This window comes from Schistocerca serialis, chromosome 1, assembly GCF_023864345.2.
Source record: "Schistocerca serialis cubense isolate TAMUIC-IGC-003099 chromosome 1, iqSchSeri2.2, whole genome shotgun sequence".
In the NCBI taxonomy this organism is placed as follows: domain Eukaryota; kingdom Metazoa; phylum Arthropoda; class Insecta; order Orthoptera; family Acrididae; genus Schistocerca; species Schistocerca serialis.
Genome location: NC_064638.1, coordinates 116,619,122 through 116,642,866, shown reverse-complemented (window position 1 = coordinate 116,642,866; position 23,745 = coordinate 116,619,122). Strand labels below are relative to the sequence as shown.

At 38.6% G+C, this 23,745-nt stretch overlaps 1 protein-coding gene across 1 annotated transcript; it reads right to left on the bottom strand.

Moving 5' to 3' along the window:
* Nucleotides 1-823: 823 nt before the first annotated feature.
* Nucleotides 824-22,698, bottom strand: LOC126463186 (28S ribosomal protein S28, mitochondrial). The gene is made up of 3 exons (XM_050096133.1): nt 22,344-22,698; nt 22,149-22,270; nt 824-1,561 (listed from the first exon to the last, which is right to left on the bottom strand). The coding sequence occupies exons 1-3, from the start codon at nt 22,605-22,607 to the stop codon at nt 1,408-1,410; spliced, it is 540 nt and encodes a 179-aa protein (XP_049952090.1). The 5' UTR covers nt 22,608-22,698; the 3' UTR covers nt 824-1,407.
* Between the last annotated feature and the right edge of the window lie 1,047 nt (nt 22,699-23,745).

The window sequence follows — 23,745 nt, the reverse complement described above, 5'->3', positions numbered from 1 at the left end:
TTGGATAATGCCATCAGTTGTACTTTTGTGTGTGTTTACCGGTGGTATAATCAGTTCGGAGCCTCAAGATAAGTACTGGCCAGCAATTGTGGTGCTTATTTATTACTTTTCTTTACTGAATTTTTTGTGGGCACAATTATTACTATAAATTTCAGTCTTGAGCCTGTCTGTCCCATTGTAAAAGTTTTGATTCCCCTCTCACTTGGTAACACACACTTGGTAACTCTGAAGTTAACCCACCAAACACTGTCTTCATTCTATGATACAAAGTTTCCCCACTATATTACATTACATTCAACCATACAATCATCAAGTTATCCCTCACTCGCCTGCAATATTAGAGTTATCTCAACTCTTTCCTATAGCCATATTTTTCTTTTAACTTGTTCCTCCTCAATACTTTCCCAGCAGAAAGATTTTTTTCCTTTTCTCCAACCCCCCCCCCCCCCCCCTCCTCCTCTCTCACCCATTAAATGACTTACACGGAGCAGATCAAAAGTGACTTGCTTGTTCTGTGCAACACCTGCCAAGGATTTTGCAAAAAGGTGGCAGAAATAATTTCCACATGTGGATACTTATGTGTGCCCTGCAACAGCATTCTTCGACTTCTCTTGAAGAATAAATGGAATCAATAACTGGCTAACTATTGGTCCTTTAACATGAAACACTATGCAAATGCTTCGTCCAAAACTGTAATAGTATACTATTACGTTAAAAAAAAAAGTGCTACAGTATGTGATATAAAGCATGACTGAAATATCAGCTGGCGAATACAATAATGCCTGTTTACACATCACCAAATACTGAGAAAAAAACTCTCTAATTTTCTTTTGTATTACTTCATTGTATCAAGATTACAATACCGTGCCATTTGTAAATATTTTTCACACATCAGGTCAAAAATTAATGGAAACCATTTTGATCATATGAGAGGCAAAATCAAACCTGAAATTGAGAAAACAATTTCATCAGCTGTGTTAGTCCACTGATTATGATTTCAGTAACACTACAGGATGAACTTCAGAACTGGACTGGCAGTATAGGACATTAAAAATATCAATTCACTGAAAAAGCACATTTCAATAGTATAGTTCACATTTATATTTACTGCTCTGTGAGAACATTATTACTGACACCACTACAAACAAGTTGTTATGATTCTCACTAAAGAAGATTATTCTGGGAAAAAACCTTCAATATAATAAATAACGTTTTTTTTTTAAAATGTCATTTGCTTGTAGCAAATATTTTAAAATAAAGCCTCCCCCCCCCCCCCCCCCCCACACACACAAAATTCAACTTAGAGAAAGTGGGAGAGAGTTCATCTAAACTAAATGGAAAACATCACATATTTACAAAATTGTAACAATTTTTGTCACACGAAAGGTATCACAAATTCTAATATCACTATTTCACTGAAGTTCTAGCTGGTGATGATATAATTCCCATTAATGTTGCATCTGCCTCAAGCAGTGTCAAGTCACGAGACGATCCTAAAAATTTACTTGATAACTCCAAGTCCTTAATTCGAATTCGCACTCTGGCTCCCCGAACATAATCACTGAAACAGGAAAAAACCAACGGGTTATAAAGAAGGAATAAGATTTCTGCATTTTGTACCAATACACATATGGTGAATAATGCAAGAGTGTGAAATGAATAAGATCAGGTAATATACAACGATTGATAAACAGAGACTTTATTAGAAATTTAATTAATCCATCCAGCAGACAGAATCAATGAGTTAGGAAAACCGGAAACTAAAAAAGCCAATGTGCCTGAAACATACTTTAGATAAAGAATAAGAAGTCTAAGTAAAAGCTTTTGTCCTTTCACAAGCATTTAATATGGCACGAAAGTAAATTAAATTTTAGTACTAGACTACGTCGCAGAGATTCTTAAATCAGAATGGACGTCATTAATCCTATGTTCAGTTTTACTGTTGTAAACCCACCTTTATATCCAAAATCACTAGCAAACACTTGTGAAATTTTGAGGCAATCTGTTCAAATCATCATAGTGGAAGGTATTTTTACTGGAAGTATCTGGCCGCCAAGTAGTAGTACTGTCAGTCTGTTTGAGAGGCACATTTAGATGTGTGTTCATATTGGGGTTATTTGTGAAGAATAGACTATGCACTGACATCATGGATTTTCTGGAATGCCATGATCATCACAGTCAGCTATGCTATACAGATACGTATCTGGCAGTACACTTGCAAGATCAGCAATTTTATCGAAGGGTAGATCATGAAGTTGACATGCTGAGTTGCAGACAGGCACAACAAAAAGATTGTTACACGTTTGAGCTTTTGGCCGAAGTGCACCCCCCCCCCCCCCCCCCCCCCACACACACACACACACTTGGCACAGCCTGAAGGGACTACATGGTGGCAGGATAAGAAGAGAGGGGGGAGGGGGAGCAGAGTAGAAAAAAAGACCAGTGGTTGTGTTGGAAAGAACGGCATGCAATGAGGGGTTAGGGGACATGACTTGGAGGAAGTGATAGGACAGGGGGGATTCTAACTGTTAAGCGTAGAATGAGGGCAGTAAGTGGAGCCTGGGATGATTTTGGGAGGGGAGAATGTGTTGTAAGGATAACTCCCATCTGTACAGTTCAGAAAAGGTGGTGGTGGTGAAGGGGATGCTCCAGATGGCCCAGGCTGTGAAGCAGCCATTAAAATCAAGCATGTTCAGCTGCATGTTGTGCCACAGGGTGATCCACTTCACTCCTGGTCACAGTTTGATAATGCCTCTCTTTCTGTTGGGCAGCTTGTTGGTAGTCATATCAATATAAAACACATGGTTGCTTTCACAGGTCACCCAATCTCTGATAGGGTAGGGTAAGCCTTGAAAGGGCTGGAATCTGAAGAGCTGGGTTGGTGGACTGGGTAGGTCTTGCACCTGGATCTTCCACAGGGATATGATCCCTTTGGCAAGGGACTGGGATGGAGTAGCACAAATATTGACTAGGGTGTTGTGGAGATTCAGTGGGTGACAGACCACCACTTGAAGAGGGGTGGGCAGTGTCTTTAGTAGGATGTCCCTCATCTCAGGGCATCATGATACACACTCAAAGCAATGACAAAGGATGTGATTCAGTTGTTCCAATCTGGGCTGGTAAGAGGTCACGAAGGTGGCGCTTCTTTGTAGCTGGTTCTTGAGGGTGGTGGGAAGGATTGGCGTTGTGTGAGGATATTGCACGGTAAATCTTTGCAGACTAGACCTGGGGGATAGATCCATCTGTGAAGGCCTTTGTGAGACTGTCTGCGTACTGGGCAAGGGAGTTATTGTCACTGCAGATATACCATCCCTGGGTGGCCAGGCTGCATGGGAGAAACATTTTGGTGTGGAAGGAATGGAAGCTGTCAAAATGCAGTTACTGTGGGTGTTTGGTGGGTTAAAGTGGACAGATGTGTAGATGGAGCTGTCAGAGGAAAAGGTCAACCTCTTGGAAGGTGGCACGCTGGCTTGAGGGTTATTTGGCGAAGTGCTTAGGAGAGACGTTGACATTGTCAAGGAATGGGCGTATGGTGTCACGGCCCTGATTATGAAGATATCATCAAAGAATATGAACAAGATCCAGGGTTGGGGGTTTTTGGGAGACAAGGAAAGTTTCCTCAAGATGGCACTGGTGGATACTGTGTGGGTGCCCAAGACTGCCGCAGATTTGTTTTTGTATACCTTCCCTCCAAAGGACAAGTAATCTCACCCCTACATATGTCGTCCTCTGCCAACACACCTACCGGTCTTTTCTCCTTCTCTGCTCCTCTCTTTTTCCACTTCCCTCCACCCCTCTAACCCACAGCCTCCCAAATATGCACCTGTGCACCTGGCAGCCTTGTCCTGCCACCATCTAGCCCCTTCACATTCTGCCAGGCAGCACTGACTTTTCCCTCTCACCCGTATCCTGCTAACCCTCCCTCTTTCCCCTCCACTCTGGATCACTGCTCCCATTTGATGTGACAGAGTTTCATTCTGGCTGGGAATAGCAGTCACAAGTGCATGAGCTGTACCTACTTGTCTGTGTGTGTGTGTGTGTGTGTGTGTGTGTGTGTGTGTGTTCCTTTTGATTTCTGAAGAAGGCTTAGTGACTACATCCCTTATAAGTAAACTTTACTTTTACAAATTCATTTTTTTGGTCTTATCAGTGCCTTTTCTGAAAAACCAATTTTATCACCAGCAAAAGATTAAACATAACCTCCCTTGAATATCGTCAATCTGTGTTTGACACAGTAAATGGTTTTATTTACATTTTCAAGTCACAGCCTTCATGACACTGTCCTTTATGGACAAAGTATTCATAGGCCTATGTTTCAAAGTGAACAGGTTGTAAACTGTAGAAATCTCCACTGAATGCACTGAGAAGTACTGGTCAATATCCAAATTTGCTTAAAAGAATTACGGCAAAGGTTTCTAGGATAACACACTAAACATACCAGCACTGAATACATGGGACAAATTTTTTATGATTACAGGATACTTCAACATTGAGCTCATTAGCAGCTCAGCTATAATACTATATTGTCATACCAAATTTAAAACTCAAAAATAAACCATAAATTAGTGAAAATGTTATAAATAACAAGTATATAAAAGTTGTAAATTGCAAATGGTTCTACATCTTAAGTGTTTGCTGATCAGGAGCAGCATAAAGTACAGGGTAAGTTTTTAACTTCCAGACCCAAGTATAGAAACTGAAAAGGAAAAACAAAAGTTCAATAATCCTATGACTGTGCATGGTCACATACAAGATATGCAAGTGCCTAGTTGCTCTTTCTGCACTGTGAGCATTTTTCCAAAACTGACTGAGATTCTGATAAATCCAAGCACCAATTAACTATAGTCCGATTAAAATTACTTGACAGTGGACATGTGTCCCTTGCAGCAGCAGTGTTGCCACATCGGCTGCTGGCTACTGCTCAGTTATAGGCAACATGCGAATGCAGCAGGTCACTTCACAAATGCTGTTAATGTGCAACGCAGAGCAATGTTGGAAGTGACTGTTGCGAAGCACGACAGAAATGTGAGATGCAATGTCGACATCTGATTTTAAGTGTAAATAATCCACCACAGTTCAAATGGAACAATGATGTATATAATTATACATCATTGTTCCATTTGAACTGTGGTGGATTATTAATAACAAACTTCATGAGGGAATAAATATATGGTGAAGCAGTAGTCAGAATGCCCAACTCCTTAAACATATGTCTACAAGATGATCATGGGTGAGCACCATGCCCATTTTTGCACAATGAAGACTGTTTACAATATACATAAATGATCTAGTAGAAAATGTCAGAAGCTTCAAAAGTCTTTTTGCAGATAATATGGTTACCAATAAGAAGATAGCAATGACACATATGGCGGGTGACACATTTTGTATTCCTGAATTTAACCTCACAGTCTAACCTTACCCCAACCTTGTGATGCGCAATATATCCAAGAAAACAGTGGTCAACAATCTGCATTAGAACTAAAATCACTATAACTTTTTTTCTGGTGATTAACCTCTACAAGCAAACTCAAGACAGAAAAATTCCAGTTTCAGTACATAACCTGCCGCATTATCAACCAATGAGTGGTCCTGTTTAGCACTTAATTGTAGATTATAAGTGACACAGGAAGATTCCAAATGAAAAAACAATGATAGGGAGAAAAAGATGCAGAAGATTGTTAGAAATAAAAAATTACATTTAAACCAATTTATTGGAAAAGAATAATAATAAAAGTCTTTTGATTAGATTTAAGAAAATTTTGCTTCCTTTGACATGATTTGAACCTGTCATCTCCAAAACTTCAGGTGAATACACTAAACCTTCCACTACATTGCATTCGGTTATAGCTTATCCAGCATTGGGCAATCTCTCTGATTATAACAGAACGTGATTTGCTGACTCTCAACCCCCCGCCCCGTGTGTGTGTGTGTGTGTGTGTGTGTGTGTGTGTGTGTGTGTGTGTGTGTGAGAGAGAGAGAGAGAGAGAGAGTTTGGGGGGGGGGAGTGGTTCTCATGTGCGATACAATCCAAAATAGAAAGATCAGACCCAGGATTTGGGATCCCAACACACCACAAAAGAAAGGCAGACAATGATTTGGAAGTGAACTGACCAACTGTTGTGACAGTTCAGCAACCGCGAACTGTTCAGGGATGGCTGAAGGCTCTGATGGGTGGAAACCAGCTGCAGCACATGAAGTGTCACTATAGAGTAATTTTAAAATGACTATAGTGGATCTTATTGTTAATGTACATAATTTTAAAGAAAACTTGTAAATTAGTAATACTTGCTGATGACACAAGCATACTTGTGAAGAGTCTAAACTCCACCTTATGATACGTAGCTCAGATAATAGCTGATGTCTGACTCTTGCAGAATTATGGTACATGTTTTATGTGCACAAATTATGACATGTTGTTGTTGTGGTCTTCAGTCCTGAGACTGGTTTGATGCAGCTCTCCATGCTACTCTATCCTGTGCAACCTTCATCATCTCCCAGTGCCTACTGCACCCTACATCCTTCCGAATCTGCTTAGTGTATTCATCTCTTTGTCTCCCTCTACGATTTTTTCCCTCCACGCTGCCCTCCAATACTAAATTGGTGATCCCTCGCTGTTTCAGAGCATGTCCTACCAACCGATCCCTTCTTCTAGTCAAGTTGTGCCACAAGCTCCTCTTCTCCCCAATTCTATTCAATACCTCCTCATTAGTTATTTGATCTACCCATCTAATCTTCAGCATTCTTCTGTAGCACCACATTTCGAAAGCTTCTATTCTCTTCTTGTCTAAACTATTTATTGTCCACGTTTCACTTCCATACATGGCTACACTCCATACAAATACTTTCAGAAACGACTTCCTGACATCTAAATCTATACTCGATGTTAACAAATTTTTCTTCTTCAGAAACGATTTCCTTGCCATTGCCAGTCTACATTTTATATCCTCTCTACTTCGACCATCATCAGTTATTTTGCTCCCCAAATAGCAAAACTCCTTTACTACTTTAAGCGTCTCATTTCCTAATCTAATACCCTCAGCATCACCCGACTTAATTCGGCTACATTCCATTATCCTCGTTTTGCTTTTGTTGATGTTCATCTTATATCCTCCTTTCAAGACAATGTCCATTCCGTTCAGCTGCTCTTCCTAGGCCCTTGCTGTCTCTGACAGAATTACAATGTCATCGGCGAACCTCAAAGTTTTTATTTCTTCTCCGTGGATTTTAATACCTACTCCGAACTTTTCTTTTGTTTCCTTTATTGCTTGCTCAATATACAGATTGAATAACATCGGGAATAGGCTACAACCCTGTCTCACTCCCTTCCCAACCACTGCTTCCCTTTCATACCCCTCGACTCTTATAACTGCCATCTGCTTTCTGTACAAATTGTAAATAGCCTTTCGCTCCCTGTGTTTTACCCCTACCACCTTCAGAATTTGAAAGAGAGTATTCCATTCAACATTGTCAAAAGCTTTCTCCAAGTCTACAAATGCTAGAAACGTAGGTTTGCCTTTCCTTAATCTTTCTTTTACATTTGTTCTCTAGCCATCCCTGCTTAGCCATTTTGCACTTCCTGTCGATCTCATTTTTGAGACATTTGAACTCCTTTTTGCCTGCTTCATTTACTGCATTTTTATATTTTCTCCTTTCATCAACTAAATTCAATATTTCTTCTGTTACCCAAGGGTTTCTACTAGCCCTCATCTTTTTACGTATTTGATCCTCTGCTGCCTTCACTATTTCATTCTTCAAAGCTACCCATTCTTCTTCTACTGTATTTCTTTCCCCCAGTCCTGTCAATTGTTCCCTTAGGCTCTCCCTGAAACTCTGTACAACCTCTGGTTCTTTCAGTTTATCCTGGTCCCATCTCCTTAAATTCCCACCTTTTTGCAGTTTCTTCAGTTTTGATCTACAAGAGAATGAAAATCTCATCTACAGAAATCAATATGGATTCCACAAACACAGATCTTGTTGAACTCCACTATCTCTGTATCTCCACAAGATCCACAGCATTGTAGACATCAATGTTCTACCAGATGAACCTCAACACATCAATCACTCTTAACAGAATAAAACCAGCAAATGTAAATACAATTTTAGGAGTCCTCCAAAGAAGTGTGATAGGACGGTTAGTTACATGTTCCACAGATCATTTTGCATAACAGGTCATAATGATGTGGGACAAGACATTTTACAGTCACATCACATATTAATTTGTAGCTACAGTTACATTCTGAACATTTCTAAGTTAGTTTTCTTTTCTTTACTTACAAAAAGAAAAAGAAAAGAAAAAAAAAAAAAAAAAAAAAAAAAGATGTACAGACGTGAATTAGTAATTCCTACCAACCACCTTTTACACGTGATAGTAATAGAAATTCTTCTGCATTATAGGAGCTGTCACAGAGAAATTTTCTCAGTTTGTTTTCAAATTTCATTTTGCTGCCTGTCATACATTTTATATCACTGGACAAGTTATCAAAAATTTTTGTTTCAGTACTGTGCATCTCTTTTTGTGCTAAAGACAACCTTGGTATGGAGAAACGAATGCAATTTTTTCCTTCTGGTATTGTAATTATGTACATCATTGTTCCTTTTGAATAGTATTGACTTATTTATAATAAAACTTCATGAGGGAATAAATGTACTGTGAAGCAGTAGTCAGAATGCCCAATTCCTTAAACAGATATCTATAAGATGATCATGGGTGACCACCACGTATTATTCTTAGAGCATGTTTTTGCCAAATGAAGACTGTTTACAATATACATAAATGATCAAGTAGAAAATGTCAGAAGCTTCATAAGGCTTCCTACAGATGATATGGTTATCAATATGTAGGTAGCAACACCACAAGACTGTAGCGATTTGCAGACAGGTCTGCAGAGGTTTGACCAATGGGATAGGCAGCTGGCCCTGAACGTAGATAAATGTAACATTGTGCATACACTGGAGAAGAAACCCACTACTGGATAATTATACTTTTGATGACGAATTCCTGGAAACAGTATCTACCAGAAAATATCAAGCAGTAGCCATCAAGAGTGACCTTAGTGGAATGAGCACATAACACAAATACGAAGGTGGTTTGAAAAGTTCTCGGAATCACCATGAGAGGTCAGCGCTAGCGCAATGAGTTCTTCACGCGATATACATTGTACTATTGCCTGAAACACGTACCATGTCAGTGCTCTTGGAAGAGAACTGTGGAAGTGACGTGGCTCTGTTGTTGTTACCACATATTGATTTGCAAAGATGGAAAAAATTGAGATTTGAGCAGTGATTAAGTACTTCGTAAAGAAAGGTATGAAAGCAAAGGACATTCATGCTGATTTACAGAATACACTGGGGGATTCTGCATCTTCATACTCAACTGTTGTCAAGCGGACAAATGAATTTAAATTTGTTTGGGAGTGCTTAGATGATCCACGCAGTGGTCGGCCAAAATGTGTCACTACTCCAGAAATCATTGCAAAAGTGCACAAAATGCTCATGGAGGATAGCCAATTGAAAGTGCATGAAACTGCTCACTCTTGCCAGGTGTCATCTGAAAGTGTATACCACATTTTAACTGAAGAATTAGACATGAAAAATTATCTGCAGGATGAGTGCCGCGACTTTTGATGCTGGATTAAAAATGCATGAGAATAGGCACATCGGAACAATGTTTGGCTCGTTTTAGGAGAAACGAAGAAGATTTTTTGTGCCGTTTTGTGACCACAGATGAAACTTGGGTGCACTACTATACCCCAGAGACAAAACAACAGTTAAAGCGGTGGAAACCTGTTGATTCTCCACCACCAAACAATGCAAAGACAAATCCTTCGGCGGGAAAGGTCATGGCATCTGTGTTCTGGGACATGAAGGGGAATCTGTTTGTAGATTATCTCCCCACTGGGCAAACAATTACTGGAGAATACTATGCTAACCTCCTGGACAAATTGCAGCAAAAGATACGCAAAAAAGGTCAGTTTTAGCAAGGAAGACAGTCATCTTCCAGCAAAGACAGTGCATGCCCGCACACATGTGCCATTGCCACGGAAAAAATTACGCGAACTAAGGTATGAATTATTGCCACACCCGTCTTATTCTCCTGATGTGGCTCCGTCAGACATCCATCTCTTACCAAAACCAAAAATTTTTCTTGGTAGATGATGATTCACTTCAAACGAGGAGTTTATAGCCAGAGTTGACAACTATTTTGCAGACCTGGAGGAAACTCATTTTTGAGATGGGATCAAGGCACTGGGGCATTGTTGGAGCAAGTGCATTAATCTACAGGGAGACCACATTGAAAGAAAAAAGAAAAAGAAATTCAGTGATGTAAGTACTTGTTTCCAATTCCGTTCTGAGAACTTTTCAAACCACCCCCCATAGTAGGAAAGGCAGATGCCAGACATTCACAGGAAGAAACTTAAATTTCCTAACCCGTGAAACAATTGGCTTACAAAACTCCTGCTTGACCAATTCTAGAGTACTGCTCATCACTCTGGGAACCTTACCAGACAGGACTAATAGAAGAGGGAGAGAAGATCCACCAAAGAGTGGTGCATTTCATCGCTGGATATTTGTTTGGCATGAAAGTGTTACAGAGATGCTCAACAAATTCCAGTGGCTGATGGTACAAAAGGGGTGTTTAGCACCATGGAGTGCTTTGCTATTGAAATTGTGAGACAGTTTGTTCTGGGAAGAGTCGGACGACATTACTCCCTATCAAATGTCGCAAAATGACCACAACGGTAAAAATCTGAGAAACTATGCCTTTAGGAATATCTCTCATTGTAGTATTTTGAAATTATCTTCTGAGACAATGCAAATCAAGTATTTATTCAGCATAAGTGAGCTGTAAGAATAATGCATACACCAGACAAAACAATTTTTCAGAATTTTGGATTATTTGGGAGTATTTGTTTTCCTGCATGCACCAAATCACACTAAAAATGTTATCACCAAACTCATATTGATGCAACAAAGAAACTAAGACCAAAAGCATTGTAGCATCTATGGAGATGATGGCATCATTACCTAGCAGTATAGCTGCAGATATGTTTGAGACGGACACTGAGTCTGATAAGACTCTGTAATATTTCAAGGAAAAGTGGCAAAGAGAGTCCTAAAAGGTCGTTTTCTAATCATGTCAAGCAAATTCATTATGGTACAACACAATGCAAAACAATCAACAGGATGTTACAACAGAGAAAAAAAGCAATCAGCCAATGGTACAATTATAATGCTTTGCTCCAGTAATTTCAGATAGAAGTTATCTGTTGTGCTCATGAGAACAGAACTGAAGTACTTCACAAAAACTGCATACTTGGAAAGAAACGTAAAAAAATACTGAAGCTTGGGCACTGGGCATCAACTTTCATCCAAAATGACATCAAAATGGCAGACATAATCAACTCATCTAAATCTATTATAGAAATCCTGATGTCATTCATGCAGTCACAATAAATACAAAACAGCCATTTCATCACATAAAACATGTTTTAAAACATTTAAAAATCAATGTTTAACAACCTGCAGGCTTTTCAGAGTTTTAAGGGGAATAAACAACCTCTTCCTCCTCCTCTCCCAAATCCGAAAATACATTAACCTATAAAATACAACTTTTGTACCATTGTTGTCATAAACAATATAGCTAAAAACTGTCAAAAAACTGTCAGTGTTCAATGAAAATAACTTTGTAGTATTCCTTTGGGGTTTTGAAAGTGTGTGGTGAGCTGGCTTCGTTGTTTTCATACTTATTTGGTATATTTTGATTCCAAGGAGGCGAAGGATCATTAACTTGTGAAGGTTTTTCTTTTAAACACAATTCCCAAAAGTGTTCACAACTATCACGCCTTCCATTCAATATAAAAAATCAAGCCCTCATATATTTTTTCCATATCAGCAACACGTAGATGAGGGTATTCAATTTTTTCACTGACATCCTCTACTAGGTTCATTGCATGGCAATAAAGATGTACAAAGAAATAAGTATTGAATTGTAACATTGACTCAAGGTAGCCTGCACATTTGTAATCTGCCTCTGTTTTGTCCACTTCAGAAAATGTTTCAAAAAAACTCTTGAAGTTCTTCAAAGTTTTTCAATATTCTCAAGATACTAGACGTTCGCATAGTCCATTGGGTTGGGCAAAGGGGTTTTAGACCAGCTTGGTCATTGGTGCTCTCACACTGTATGCTTCTGAAAAGTCCCATCCTCTTGTTGGATTCCTTTACAGTGTTTATTAAGTCCTTAGCTAAAGCTGTAATATCCCTCATACATGTAAGATGTCTGAGACTGTCTACACCTGCCAAGTCTAAACTGTGAGCAGTGCAGTGCACATAACATGTGTTTGGTTGTATATCCAAAACTAACTTTTTTAGTCCTTCAAACTTACCTCTCATATTCGAGGCACCATCATAGTACTGTCCTATTAAGTTATCCATTGACAAATCAAGACGAGCAAAAACGTCTTTTAAAATACTACCCGGAGTTTGTGATTCAGTGTTGGGGGTCTCGTATAAGCCAATAAAGTCTTCATTGATGATTAAGGAATCATCGACGGTCGTGAAGTGAAGAATCACTTGTTTTGTCAACTATAGTAGAAAAATGTTCAGTCTTCTTGACTGAAGCCCATACCTTCCTCAACACATATTTTCCTAGTAGATCAATGACCTCGTTTTGAATATTGTGGGAAGTCCACTTATACCCTGAACACCCTAACCAATCTTTAAACTCAGGTATTTCATTCTTTCGGAGTTCCAACAATTGAAAAAATATTGAGCTTACATCTTCGTGCCCTCTATTGGACAGTAGTAAAAATTGTCTCGAGAGCTAAATGGCCTTTCTTCATATCACTAACTGTTCATTCAATAGGAAGGCCACACTTCAGTTAATGATAGAACTTTGTTTCACATCATCACCTTTATGCATAAATGTATTTTCATGAAGACAGAATTTTTCCAGTTAGAAAACCCTACAGAAGTAAATGCATCATCTTTTTTTGGAGAAAATTGTTATAGATTTTTAGCATCTGCCTCTCTGCAGGTTTTGCAAAAAAATTTTTTGGTAGATGCTTCATATTCTAGCCATGTATATTTGATCAAACAATACTTCTGAAATGATCTTCCCTTATCGGATTGTCCAGGTTTCGGTGTGAACAGTAATCGTCTGAAGATGATGAAGCAATTGATGACACAATAATTGTTGGAGGTTGACTTGCAGTATCGTCAACTTCCAAGCATGCCTTTTTGGTAACAAATTGATCCATTGCAAACTTAATTCACAATACACTAAGAGACTAAAGTAAATGAATAAAATATAGTCATATAAAATAGTCCACTAGAGACTGAAGTCGGAACACTAAACGCATCTGCAGCATGCACTGAACGAAACTATCCACACTGAATGACTACTGCAGGTTGGGCTTTATATAGCCAAAGTGTTGTAATTTCTTGAAGTATCAAGGCGACTCGAGGCGGAGGGTTCCAGGCGCTTCTGCTCCAGTCCTTTTGATGTCACCGTGGCTGCAATGCTGGCCCACCAGCGCCAGGCTACACCCGAAGGTTCGCGCACTAGGACAAATTCTAAGTGTGCCCGCAGCACTGTAACACTATCATGACTCACACTACTCATTTTCAGTTATTCTGCTTACTACCATAATAATTATTTGTTTTAATTCATTACTGAATGTATTTTAAAAGGTAACTATCGTCAAACAAGGAAAATAAAAAATTCCAACACAATTTTGTGATTTTACAACGTATAATATAATTAATAATTTTCTTAAATTATTGGAGGGACTCCGCCCATCTCCCCCCCCCCCCCCCAAACGAATTTTTGAGGGGGCTCGAGCCCCCTCGGGCCCCATGGAGTTGGCACCTGTGTAGAGAAATCCCAAACATTCTGGTATTTTTTGTATGGTTATGTAGCCATTGTATCACTTAACCGATGAGAAACCCCACAAGTACAAAAGATACAGGCTTTCTCAAAATTTTAAGTTGTCAACACTCTTTTAAACAGAGAGAATAGCCCACATTGCCAGTTGGTTTAATCCATCTATATTGTTACTAGTAGTAAAATGTGAAGCTAGTGACAAATGCTGTCGGAGGAAACGGGTGGGGTGGGGGGGGGGGGGGGGGGCAATGGAATGGAGTTTCTGAAACACACAGCCATAAAATGAGCAAGAGTAAAAAATGAAGCATATACAAATTGAAAAGGGAATACAGTTCAACCAAAACATCATGGTTATGACTGCAGGTGAATTCTAACCTGAAATTTAGCATTGCTTCAAAACAGGTTTAATTACCACTGTGAACATAATAATGTAGGACATTAAATCAACTGAATATGTAATTCTATTTCTAGTTGTTGGATGAAGTGCACAAGAACTAAGATAACAGAGGCCAGCTAGAAGGAATTATACACCAGATTTATTAATGTCCAAACAAAAAATGGACAGTATGGATTCTTTCAAAGCCTCATAGGAGTAAAACCAGTGGCACCAAAGAAGCCTAAAAGTGATAAGGAATTTTTATCCTTATGGTTTCTTCCTCCCAGTCATATGTTCACTGGTTATTAAGGTCTGAAGTAAGGATTCAGGTTTACACAACTGCCTTCCAATGTGCTTTTGGTATCAGCAATGACCAAATAAGGAGTCTGTGAAATCTGCTGAAAGAAGGTAAATCTCCACAAGATCAGACGGGGTATGCCATCCTGGAAGTTCAAAACTAGTGGCTTTAATGGTGGAAATAAAAAAAAAATCAGATAAACTCATTTCTTGTCAGGAAAGCACAGTATACTAATGAAGAATGGAATTATTTTGACCCTAAACTTAATATGAAGAGTATATGACGGATGTTCAAAAACATTAAATACGATATTTGGGTTGACCATTGATTATATGAGAAAAATTTCCAGGGACATTTTAATTTAAACTTTGGGCAACCACAGATGGACACATGTTGTACATGTAAAGAGCTCAGTGTGAAAATCAAAATCTATTCTGAATGATGCTGCTAAAGGGCAGCAATAGCTGAATTAATAGTGCACATGAGGTGTGCTGATAAATTCTTCACGAAATTATATACAGTTAAAGCAAAAACTATAACTGATTCTACCACTGCAGGCCTCTCGTTTGGTTTTATGCAGAACCTGCAATTGCCTCAATACCAATAAAAGATATGTTTTACTTGAGACAGGTTTCAGTAAATATCTTTCATGTGCACTACATATGGAGTGGAAGAACCAGGATTTATCTCTGTCATGAAGGAAAGCATAAAAAAGCCATAATCAAGTCTGTTCATTTCTTTTTTATTATATCAATGAAAATGTTGAACAACATGTTAGGGTCCTTCACCTGTGCTCTGACTATGTAGAGGCCAAAATAAAAATCATAAAATGGTGAGATTTTGTTTAACGCTTGTCACACAGGGAAGCTTTCAGTTCATTACCCATTACTTTCCAACAATAGGCCACTCTTATTTTCCCAGTAATAGAGATTTCAGCACCATGAAAATGCAAATCAGAAAGAATATGCAGAATTAATAATAGAATCGAGCACAAAGATGAATTTTTATGTGAAAATGTCAAAACAAAACCAGTACTAAATTTTAAGGAATTGTGGCTGAAGAAAGAATGCTATTTCTGTTTAAACTAAGGGAAGGGCTAAACACAGAAATGACAAATAGCTCTTTCATGTAACAATTCATGAATTTTTGCTAGTCACATGAAACACTTGATGTTGTTAAAGCTAGCCCATTCATTAACGGGGCAGGAGAGCACAAATCCCAACTGGCTCATCGAACTGTAATTCCACTAAACCCTGTAAGTCAGGCTTATCAAGGCCATGTGCCCATAAATGAGAAGAAAATGCATGACCTAAGGTGGTCTGTCCATTCTTACCAAAAGAACAAATCATCAAGACCATCTATTCTGACATATACAACCAGCCAACATGTGTCAAAGAATGAACCATGAGTGGAGTAATGCCAAAGAGAATGGAAAATAGCCATAATTTGATTTTTGAACATATAAGCAATAAAGCACGAGTTAAGTATTGATTTATGTTTATTACAAAATGCTGAGAAACCCCACATGTTAAATAAATAAATTTTAACATATTGTTACAAAAATATATTAGGACTGCCTATACAGCATTGGCATTCATCCCTCTACATTAATTTTAATGAAAACAGAGTAGAAAAATGCATTTCTCTACAATTTTAAAACCTGGAATGTTTTTTGTATCTCCTGAAAACTTTCATTTCTTGGATATGAGGGGTTTCTGTTTCTCCACACTCCCATTCAACTATCCCCCTATTTCCTCCAGACAACCACCCCTACTAACTTCTCACTACAAACCACAACACCCCTCCCACCAACTAATTACAAGTTTTCTCTACCAAACACCATACATACTAAAATTAAATAAGAAACAAAATAAAAAAAAACTCCTTACAAAATAAACCACAACTTCAGAGGCTTTTACCAATATGACCTTCTAATCCATGGTTTGAGCATGGCATCAAGACAATTTTGAGCAGAAGAAAAGTAGAAGCTACCATGACACATGAAAAATGGTGGGATGTGGATGTGACTCCATTACAGCCATGGGTTAAAACAGAGGCAGTGGAAGGGGCATACAGGCTAAAAACTGGAAATAACTGTATGCTTTTAAGATATCCTGAATATCACACCAATATAGGGAATGTGGTAAATGTAAGAAAGGTTTGGGAAATGTCTGATAACTATACAATAATTTCCAGCTACTTCAATAAAACTTTCAATGTAACAATTGGAGGTAGGAGCACTGGAAGAATAAACTACTACAGTGTACTGGAGACAGTCTGGTTTAATGATAGGTCCAAAACAGATGTAGACACTGGGGCCAGGGTATATAGTGTACATTCTGTACCAGAGCACAATCTTCCTAGGAAAGCTGGCAATGGTATTCCAGCAGGAAATATCCTCCATCATGGTATGCACAGAGGAAAATTTGCATAGGCATTACAAAGATTATTGCATCTACATTTATTCAGACAGCCAAGCAGCCCTGAAATCTCTATCGGCTCCTGCAATGTAATCAAGGATTGTTGCAGAATGAAACAACTGTTTCAAACTAATGGGGGGCAACAGGGTAATCCTGCTGTGGGTTCCTGGTAACTCAGGAATCAGTGGCAATGAACAAGGTGACACGCTAACCAGGACAGGTGTGACAATTCCATTTACTGCACTGGAACCTGTAATAACCATCACTAAGGCCACAGTTAAATCTAAACTACAATACTGGATTAACAGGCAGCATGATGAATATTGGACTATGATCCAAAAACAAAAACATTCCAAGCTAATTTACCAAAGCCACACTTCAAGGGAAGTTCTGTAATTCTGGGCATCAAAAGGAGACTCACTATACTCTCAGAACAACTAATGACAGGGTCAACAGAGGCGTCCGAACCCACCTGTCGCCTTTGACCCGTGACGTAAGGGTGTTGAGTTCTTTTTGATATCGTCTTGTTGCAGTTGGGGGTGTCCTCTTGTGGTGTGTGTGTGTGGGGGGGGGGGGGGGGGTCCGCTTGTTATGTGGTGTATTGGGTTCATTTGGGTGTTGGTGCTTGAATTGTGCATTTATCTGTCGTGATTGTTATAGAAGAATGGAATTATCTTCTGCGAGCTAAGAATTAAGTTTCCGTTGTGTTTACGTTATTGCGGTGTCGTTTGATGGTCAGGTGTTTGTCGTGTGGTAAGTCGTTTAATTCAATTTGTGGCTTCTTTTGTTAGGTATGGATACGGCTTCTAAGTTTAATAGTGCATGTCTACGGGCTGAAATGAGGGACGACATGTTGTCTGTCATTAAGTTTCTGTATCTTTTTGAGCTTGTGACAGAGATAGTGAAATGTGGGTGTATGCAAGCAGAATATGCAAGTTGAGGGTTAGTGTGTAGCACCGGAACTTTATGGTAAGTAGTCGTTTTTTGAGTCTATTGTTCGCGCGTTACGATGTTCAGTGGGGTTTTTATGTGTTGTTGGGTCGGCTTTATTGACTGCATGTGTTGGTGGTTGATGTTTTGGTATCGGCACTTGTGGCTGATTTATGTACCTAAGAGGAAGTACGGGATTTCAATTTTTTTGGTCATGTCAGTTGTATTTGAACTGTATAGGTCAAGGGAAGTGTCTGATTCTGTGTCATCGTAGCTATGTGCGTTTTGGTACCATGAGCTGCTGTTAACCTATATAGGTCAAGAAGTGTCAGATTCCAATTTTTGTTGTTTCAGGTGTTGGTTTTGTGGTAACGATAGTTGCTGTGTGATTATAATTTTTGTAGTAGTTGGTTTTTATTTTGTGGTATTGACAATTGCAGTTGAGCTATGTAGGTGAAGGGAAGTGACCAATAGTAAGTGTAGCGGAATTTGGAAATTTTGTGGTGTTTTTATGCCATCGTCGTATGTGGTTTGGGATTGTGGGGTGTGTCTGTATGTGTTTATATTTAGTTTGTCCCCACCCAAAAACCCCCAATTTCCCGCACTGGTCCCGCTAGTTTGATTATATTTTTGGAGAGAGATGTGTTTGTCGGTTTTATATGTATTTTCGTGTTGTCATGTTTATGTGATGACATCATAGGCGCCATATTGGAGACGTTGAGAATGGTTGTTTCCGCCATATTGGTGATGCCATCGGTCACAGCAGACGGGTGGAATCTGACACTTCTGTAATACACGAAAATACATTGACAAACCAACACACACGCGTTCCACAAAAAACCTAATGAAACTAACGGGACAAGTGTGGGAAATTGAGGGTTTTTGGGTGGGGGCAAAGTAAATATAAACAAATTCAGACACACACCACCATACCAAACCACACAAAATGATTAAAAAAAACCAACAACACAAAACTCCCAAAATTCCACTAAACACAATATCCTCTTGAATCAGACACTTCCCTTGACCTATATAGCTCAACAGCAGCTCCCAAACCAACAAACTGAACTTCCCTTGACCTATATAGCTCAACAGCAACTCCCGATACTGGAACTCAGAGCCACACATTGGAATCGAACACTTCCTTTGACCCCCATATGTGTAAGTCGTGTCGCAAGGGTGATGAAACTGCATCAAGCCTAATCTTCCAATGCAAAGTGTTGGATATCAGAAGACATACAATATTTTAGTCATCAAGTCCTGAGGAAATTGTGTATAATAAAGAACTAGTAATAGGCCTCCTACTACTCTAAGCGCACAGGTTAGCTTCACTAGAACCACAGGGAATGAAACTGCACAAGAAACTGTTCAGGTGCAGTTAATAGTGGAGCAGAACTACAGTTTTTATCTCCTGTTCAAATCATATATAGACCCCACATACAGTGACAGAAGAAATGGTAAACAACGTTCTTAAAAGGGTCAGTGAATGGTTTTCTACAAAGAGTCTCACTCACAGTTTTGAAAATACGTGTTCAGTTCTGCAGTCTAGAAGTACTACACCAATGGTGAGGAAATAATAAACAGGATGGGAACTTCAAAAATTCTAGGTGTTTATGTTCTTGAGAATTTAAACAGGAAAAAAGGCATTTTATGAAAAGAATGGTTGCTACTCACCATACAGCAGAGATGCTGAGTCGCACATAGGCACAACAAAAAGACTGTCACACAACAAGCTTTCAGCTAACAAGGCCTTTGTCAAAAATAGACGAAAACACACACACACACACACACACACACACACACATATATATATATATATATATATATATATATATATATATATATATATATATACAAAAAAGCAATGGGTCAACAGAATGGTCCTATTTCACGTTGTATTTGATCAAGCCCTCTGGTGGAGCTGAATTTAACATGTGGTATTGTATTCATTTGAGTTTTGGTTGTCACTGTGTTAACGTGGTCTTTAGTTTAGGTAGTTGGAGCAGTAATGCGAGTTGTGGAAGTGTTTTCAGTGAGCTATTAAGTTGTTTTGGTTATATGTTTGGCAGTTGATGTGCAGAAAGAAGTATAATTTTTTAAATTGCTTTTTGGTTAGGTATGGATATGATAGTGAAGTTCATGAGTGTATCATTACGTTGTGAGATGGGTAATGATATGATGTCTGGTATACAGTTTCTGCAGGTGTCAGGTTTATTGCTTAATACATTTGGTATCATGTTTATGGTAACAACATGAGACTGACGAGTATGTGGTGCTATAAGTGTGTGGTGCACAACCTATGTGGTATTGCTGGAGGCTTTTGTTGGTGGTTTTTTGGCATCGATAGCTGCGGTTGAGTTATATAGGTAAAAGGAAATGCCTGATTCCACTTTTCGGGGTTAGATGCTGGTATTTTTGGTATCGATAGTTGCGAATGAGCTAGCTACATAGTTCAATGGAAATGTCTGATTCCTGTAGTTTTGTTGGTGTAGTGGAATGTTGCAATTGAAATCTTTTTTTATATATTATGGGATGGTGCAGGGTTTTTTTTTCCGCCACCCTTAACCCCCTATTTTCCACAGTTGTCCTGTTGGTTTCATTTAATTTTGGAGTGAAATGTTATCATGTCATTTTCACTTTTGTTGGCATGTGTATGTAGTGATGTCATTGTCATTTTGTTCATGCTGGAAGTAGCCGTTTACGCCATACTGACATCATCATGGGTCAAAGCAGACGGGTGGAATCTGTCATTTCTGTAATGCCCAAGCAACTCAACACGCACATGATTAGTCTCTGGCAGCTGAACACTAGGTTCAGCTGCCACAGACTGTGGCCATGTGCGTGTGAGTTGCATTTGCGCGTGAGTGAGAGGTTATTGTGTGACAATCTTTTTGTTGTGCCTATCTGCGACTCAGCATCTCCGTTATATGGCAATTATCCTTTACATAATATTGTTACATTCCATCCTGGATTTTCAGTTTTTTGAGAAAGTATATTTTGGAACTCCTTGTCCTTACCACAAAAAGGGATGCACAATGCTGCGACCAAATGTCTGACAAACAGCAAAGTAAAATTTGAAAACAAACTGAAAATGTTTCTTCTTGACAACTCTTGTTATCTAACAGAACTTATATTATTACAACTGAAAGGTAATGAGTATGAATTACTTATGCTTGTAATTTTTCAAGCATAAATGTTCAGCACATAGCCACATTTACAAATTAATGTGTGATGGGACATGAAACTAAATAACTGATGAGTTTTAGTATCAGAATCTCTCTTTTCAACATACACTTACTCAAATAAAAATGTTCTCCATTACAGGCGGTACTATTCTGAAACAGTTACTAAATATGAAAGTTGTCCATCCACAATGGGCAATGTTTTCATTTGCAAAATATGTAGACACCCACGTGCAAAAACAAAATTATCAATATAGCCTAGTTTGCTGGTGAGTAAAATATTCAGTCCAGTGGTTCTTTGTTCCACTTCCATAGTGAAAGTGTGTCCCAAAGCTAGTCAAACTGCATGTGTACACTTCAAATCATTTAGACAATTTATCATACGATGATTAACAAGTCATTTTATATTCAAATCGCAAACTATTTTGTACAAAGGCCTACATGCCAACAATTTACAAGTTTTTTTAATTAAAAAAAGACACACAGGTGTCATTCAGTAATTCCTACACACCACCTTTTACATGTTACAATAATACAAATTATTATATGGAACAGCACTAGTCAAAGAGAAACTTTTTCACTTTATTTTCAGATTTTACTTTGCTGTTTGCAAGTCATTTTGTATCACTGGGTAAGTCATCAAAAAGTTTATTTGCAACAATGTGCACCACTTTATGTACTGAATACAACCTTAATATGGCATAATGAATTTTTTTTTTCTCTCTTCTGGTATGTACGTATGGATATCATTGTTCCTTCTGAAATCCTTTTGAAATGGTGTGTGTGGAGACGCAGTGACAGAGAGGGGGGAGGGAGATTTTCTTATACTAAATCTCCACTGACGTGTACCAGACAGCAAGTCTACATACATAATTCATTATAATTTGCCGTATTACTTCCACTGCACGAAATGATCCAAGAAAAAGGAATTCTAGTTTAATTCCCCAGTAATCATTATTTGAAACTTGGCACAATTTACACACCTGTGTGCAATATCACAGGGTTAATTCAATACATACATGCTAGCAATAATCGGAGACCAAAGTAAAGATTCAAATACCTCCCATTCCTTGGTGGACGCTGGCATACGCAATGAAATTTCCAGCCGAAGTCTACATATAAATCATCGTCAACGACGTGAAATATGGTACCTTCTACAACTTTGCCCACAGGATCGCCTAACTGTAAATGCAAACTAATAAAAACACGAACACGAAAAAGTAATATGATCAAGATTTTAATATGAAAAACATACGTCAATAAACTTTGAATTTCTCAACAATGCAGGAAATGTAAGTTGTTCTTGAGCTGCAGGAGTATCTTCTGAAGTATACTTTGCGAATGCTTTTGCAAAACCACTTAATTTCACGTTCTTTTCCTCACGACTGTCTTCCTCCGTGCTTCCTGAACCAGCAGAAACTGAGTGCCGTCGAGATACAGTTTTTCGTCCACATATACCATGCGCAAAGCTACAGTTATACGCGACATTGCACCATTGCCTACTCCTAACCACGCTCATTTTCTAGCGATCACCCAGGGGTCGGGTAATAAATGTAAACACGAATAGAATCATCTGAAAACATTTCATATCTCTGGAGCGAATATCAAAGATTGAGAAACACTACACACAGGACGCGAGATTCCAACGATCTCTACCGCCGCCTCTTTAAAGAACACCGCATCACTACCAAATTCACAGCCGTTACAATTCACAAATAACCTGTACACGGCCGTCTGTACTAATATCGGCGAGCGTACCGGTTGCTTTATTTATATCATACTGCAGCTCTGTATTTAATGGTTATTTCAAATAGTTCTTACACAGAGGAATAGATTTTAGGTAGATCAAAAGATATTCCTGAATAATGAAAATAAACTTGGTTTGTCCTTAGATGATTTGCCGTGAAACTGAAAATTCTGTTAAATAAAGCTGTAGTAGAGGTATAAGCCAGAGCAATCAACAAAATCCAAAATTGGAAGTGTCATCTAAGAAGTTACAATATGATTCCTCATGAAAATATTGATTTTCTGTGCATTAATATGTTCCAGTTATAAATGATATCGGTAAATTAGTGCGTAGTGGACGCTGACAGATTAACATACAAGGGTAACTGTGCTACATGAGATGAATGCACGTGATGGTGAATACGCGAAGTTCACTGATGAAGACCAGGGCTCAGAACATATTGGTGAGTCAACACAAATAAACAGGAAGATTAAGCTAATATTTTTGTAGAGAAAGTTAAAGGCCAGTCCACACGCAATGATCTGTTTGTGCACATGACATCTATGTAGACAGATCGTTGCATATCAACAGGATATTTGCACATGTAAAATGTGCATAAATCTAGGACATAGAATTGAAGATTGGAGCGAGACTGATCAAATCTGGGGATTAATTTCACATCTGTGCAGACACGTTGGAGCGTGTGGACAGGAGATCGCCGCAAATCTGGCGCGCAAAACGTGTCTGAGTCAGCTGCTTGTTCAGACTAGTGTTTCCCATCTTTCAGTGCACAGCTAATTTTAAAGTGACATATTCTAGACAGTTCGTTGCTGAATTTATCGCAATGTCTAGGAGTCATACATGTTTGTGGAATATAGCGATAAAGATAAGAAGGCAGTTGCTTACATTTGTGCAATAGGGAAATTATAAG

Excerpts from the sequence above, each read along its gene's own strand:
- LOC126463186 (XM_050096133.1), bottom strand. The coding sequence starts at position 22,607 with ATGAGCGTGGTTAGGAGTAGGCAATGGTGCAATGTCGCGTATAACTGT. Across the intron at positions 22,271-22,343 it reads GAAATTCAAAGTTTATTGAC|TTAGGCGATCCTGTGGGCAA; the intron begins GTATGTTTTTCA and ends TTGCATTTACAG. Across the intron at positions 1,562-22,148 it reads CGTCCACCAAGGAATGGGAG|TGATTATGTTCGGGGAGCCA; the intron begins GTATTTGAATCT and ends TTCCTGTTTCAG.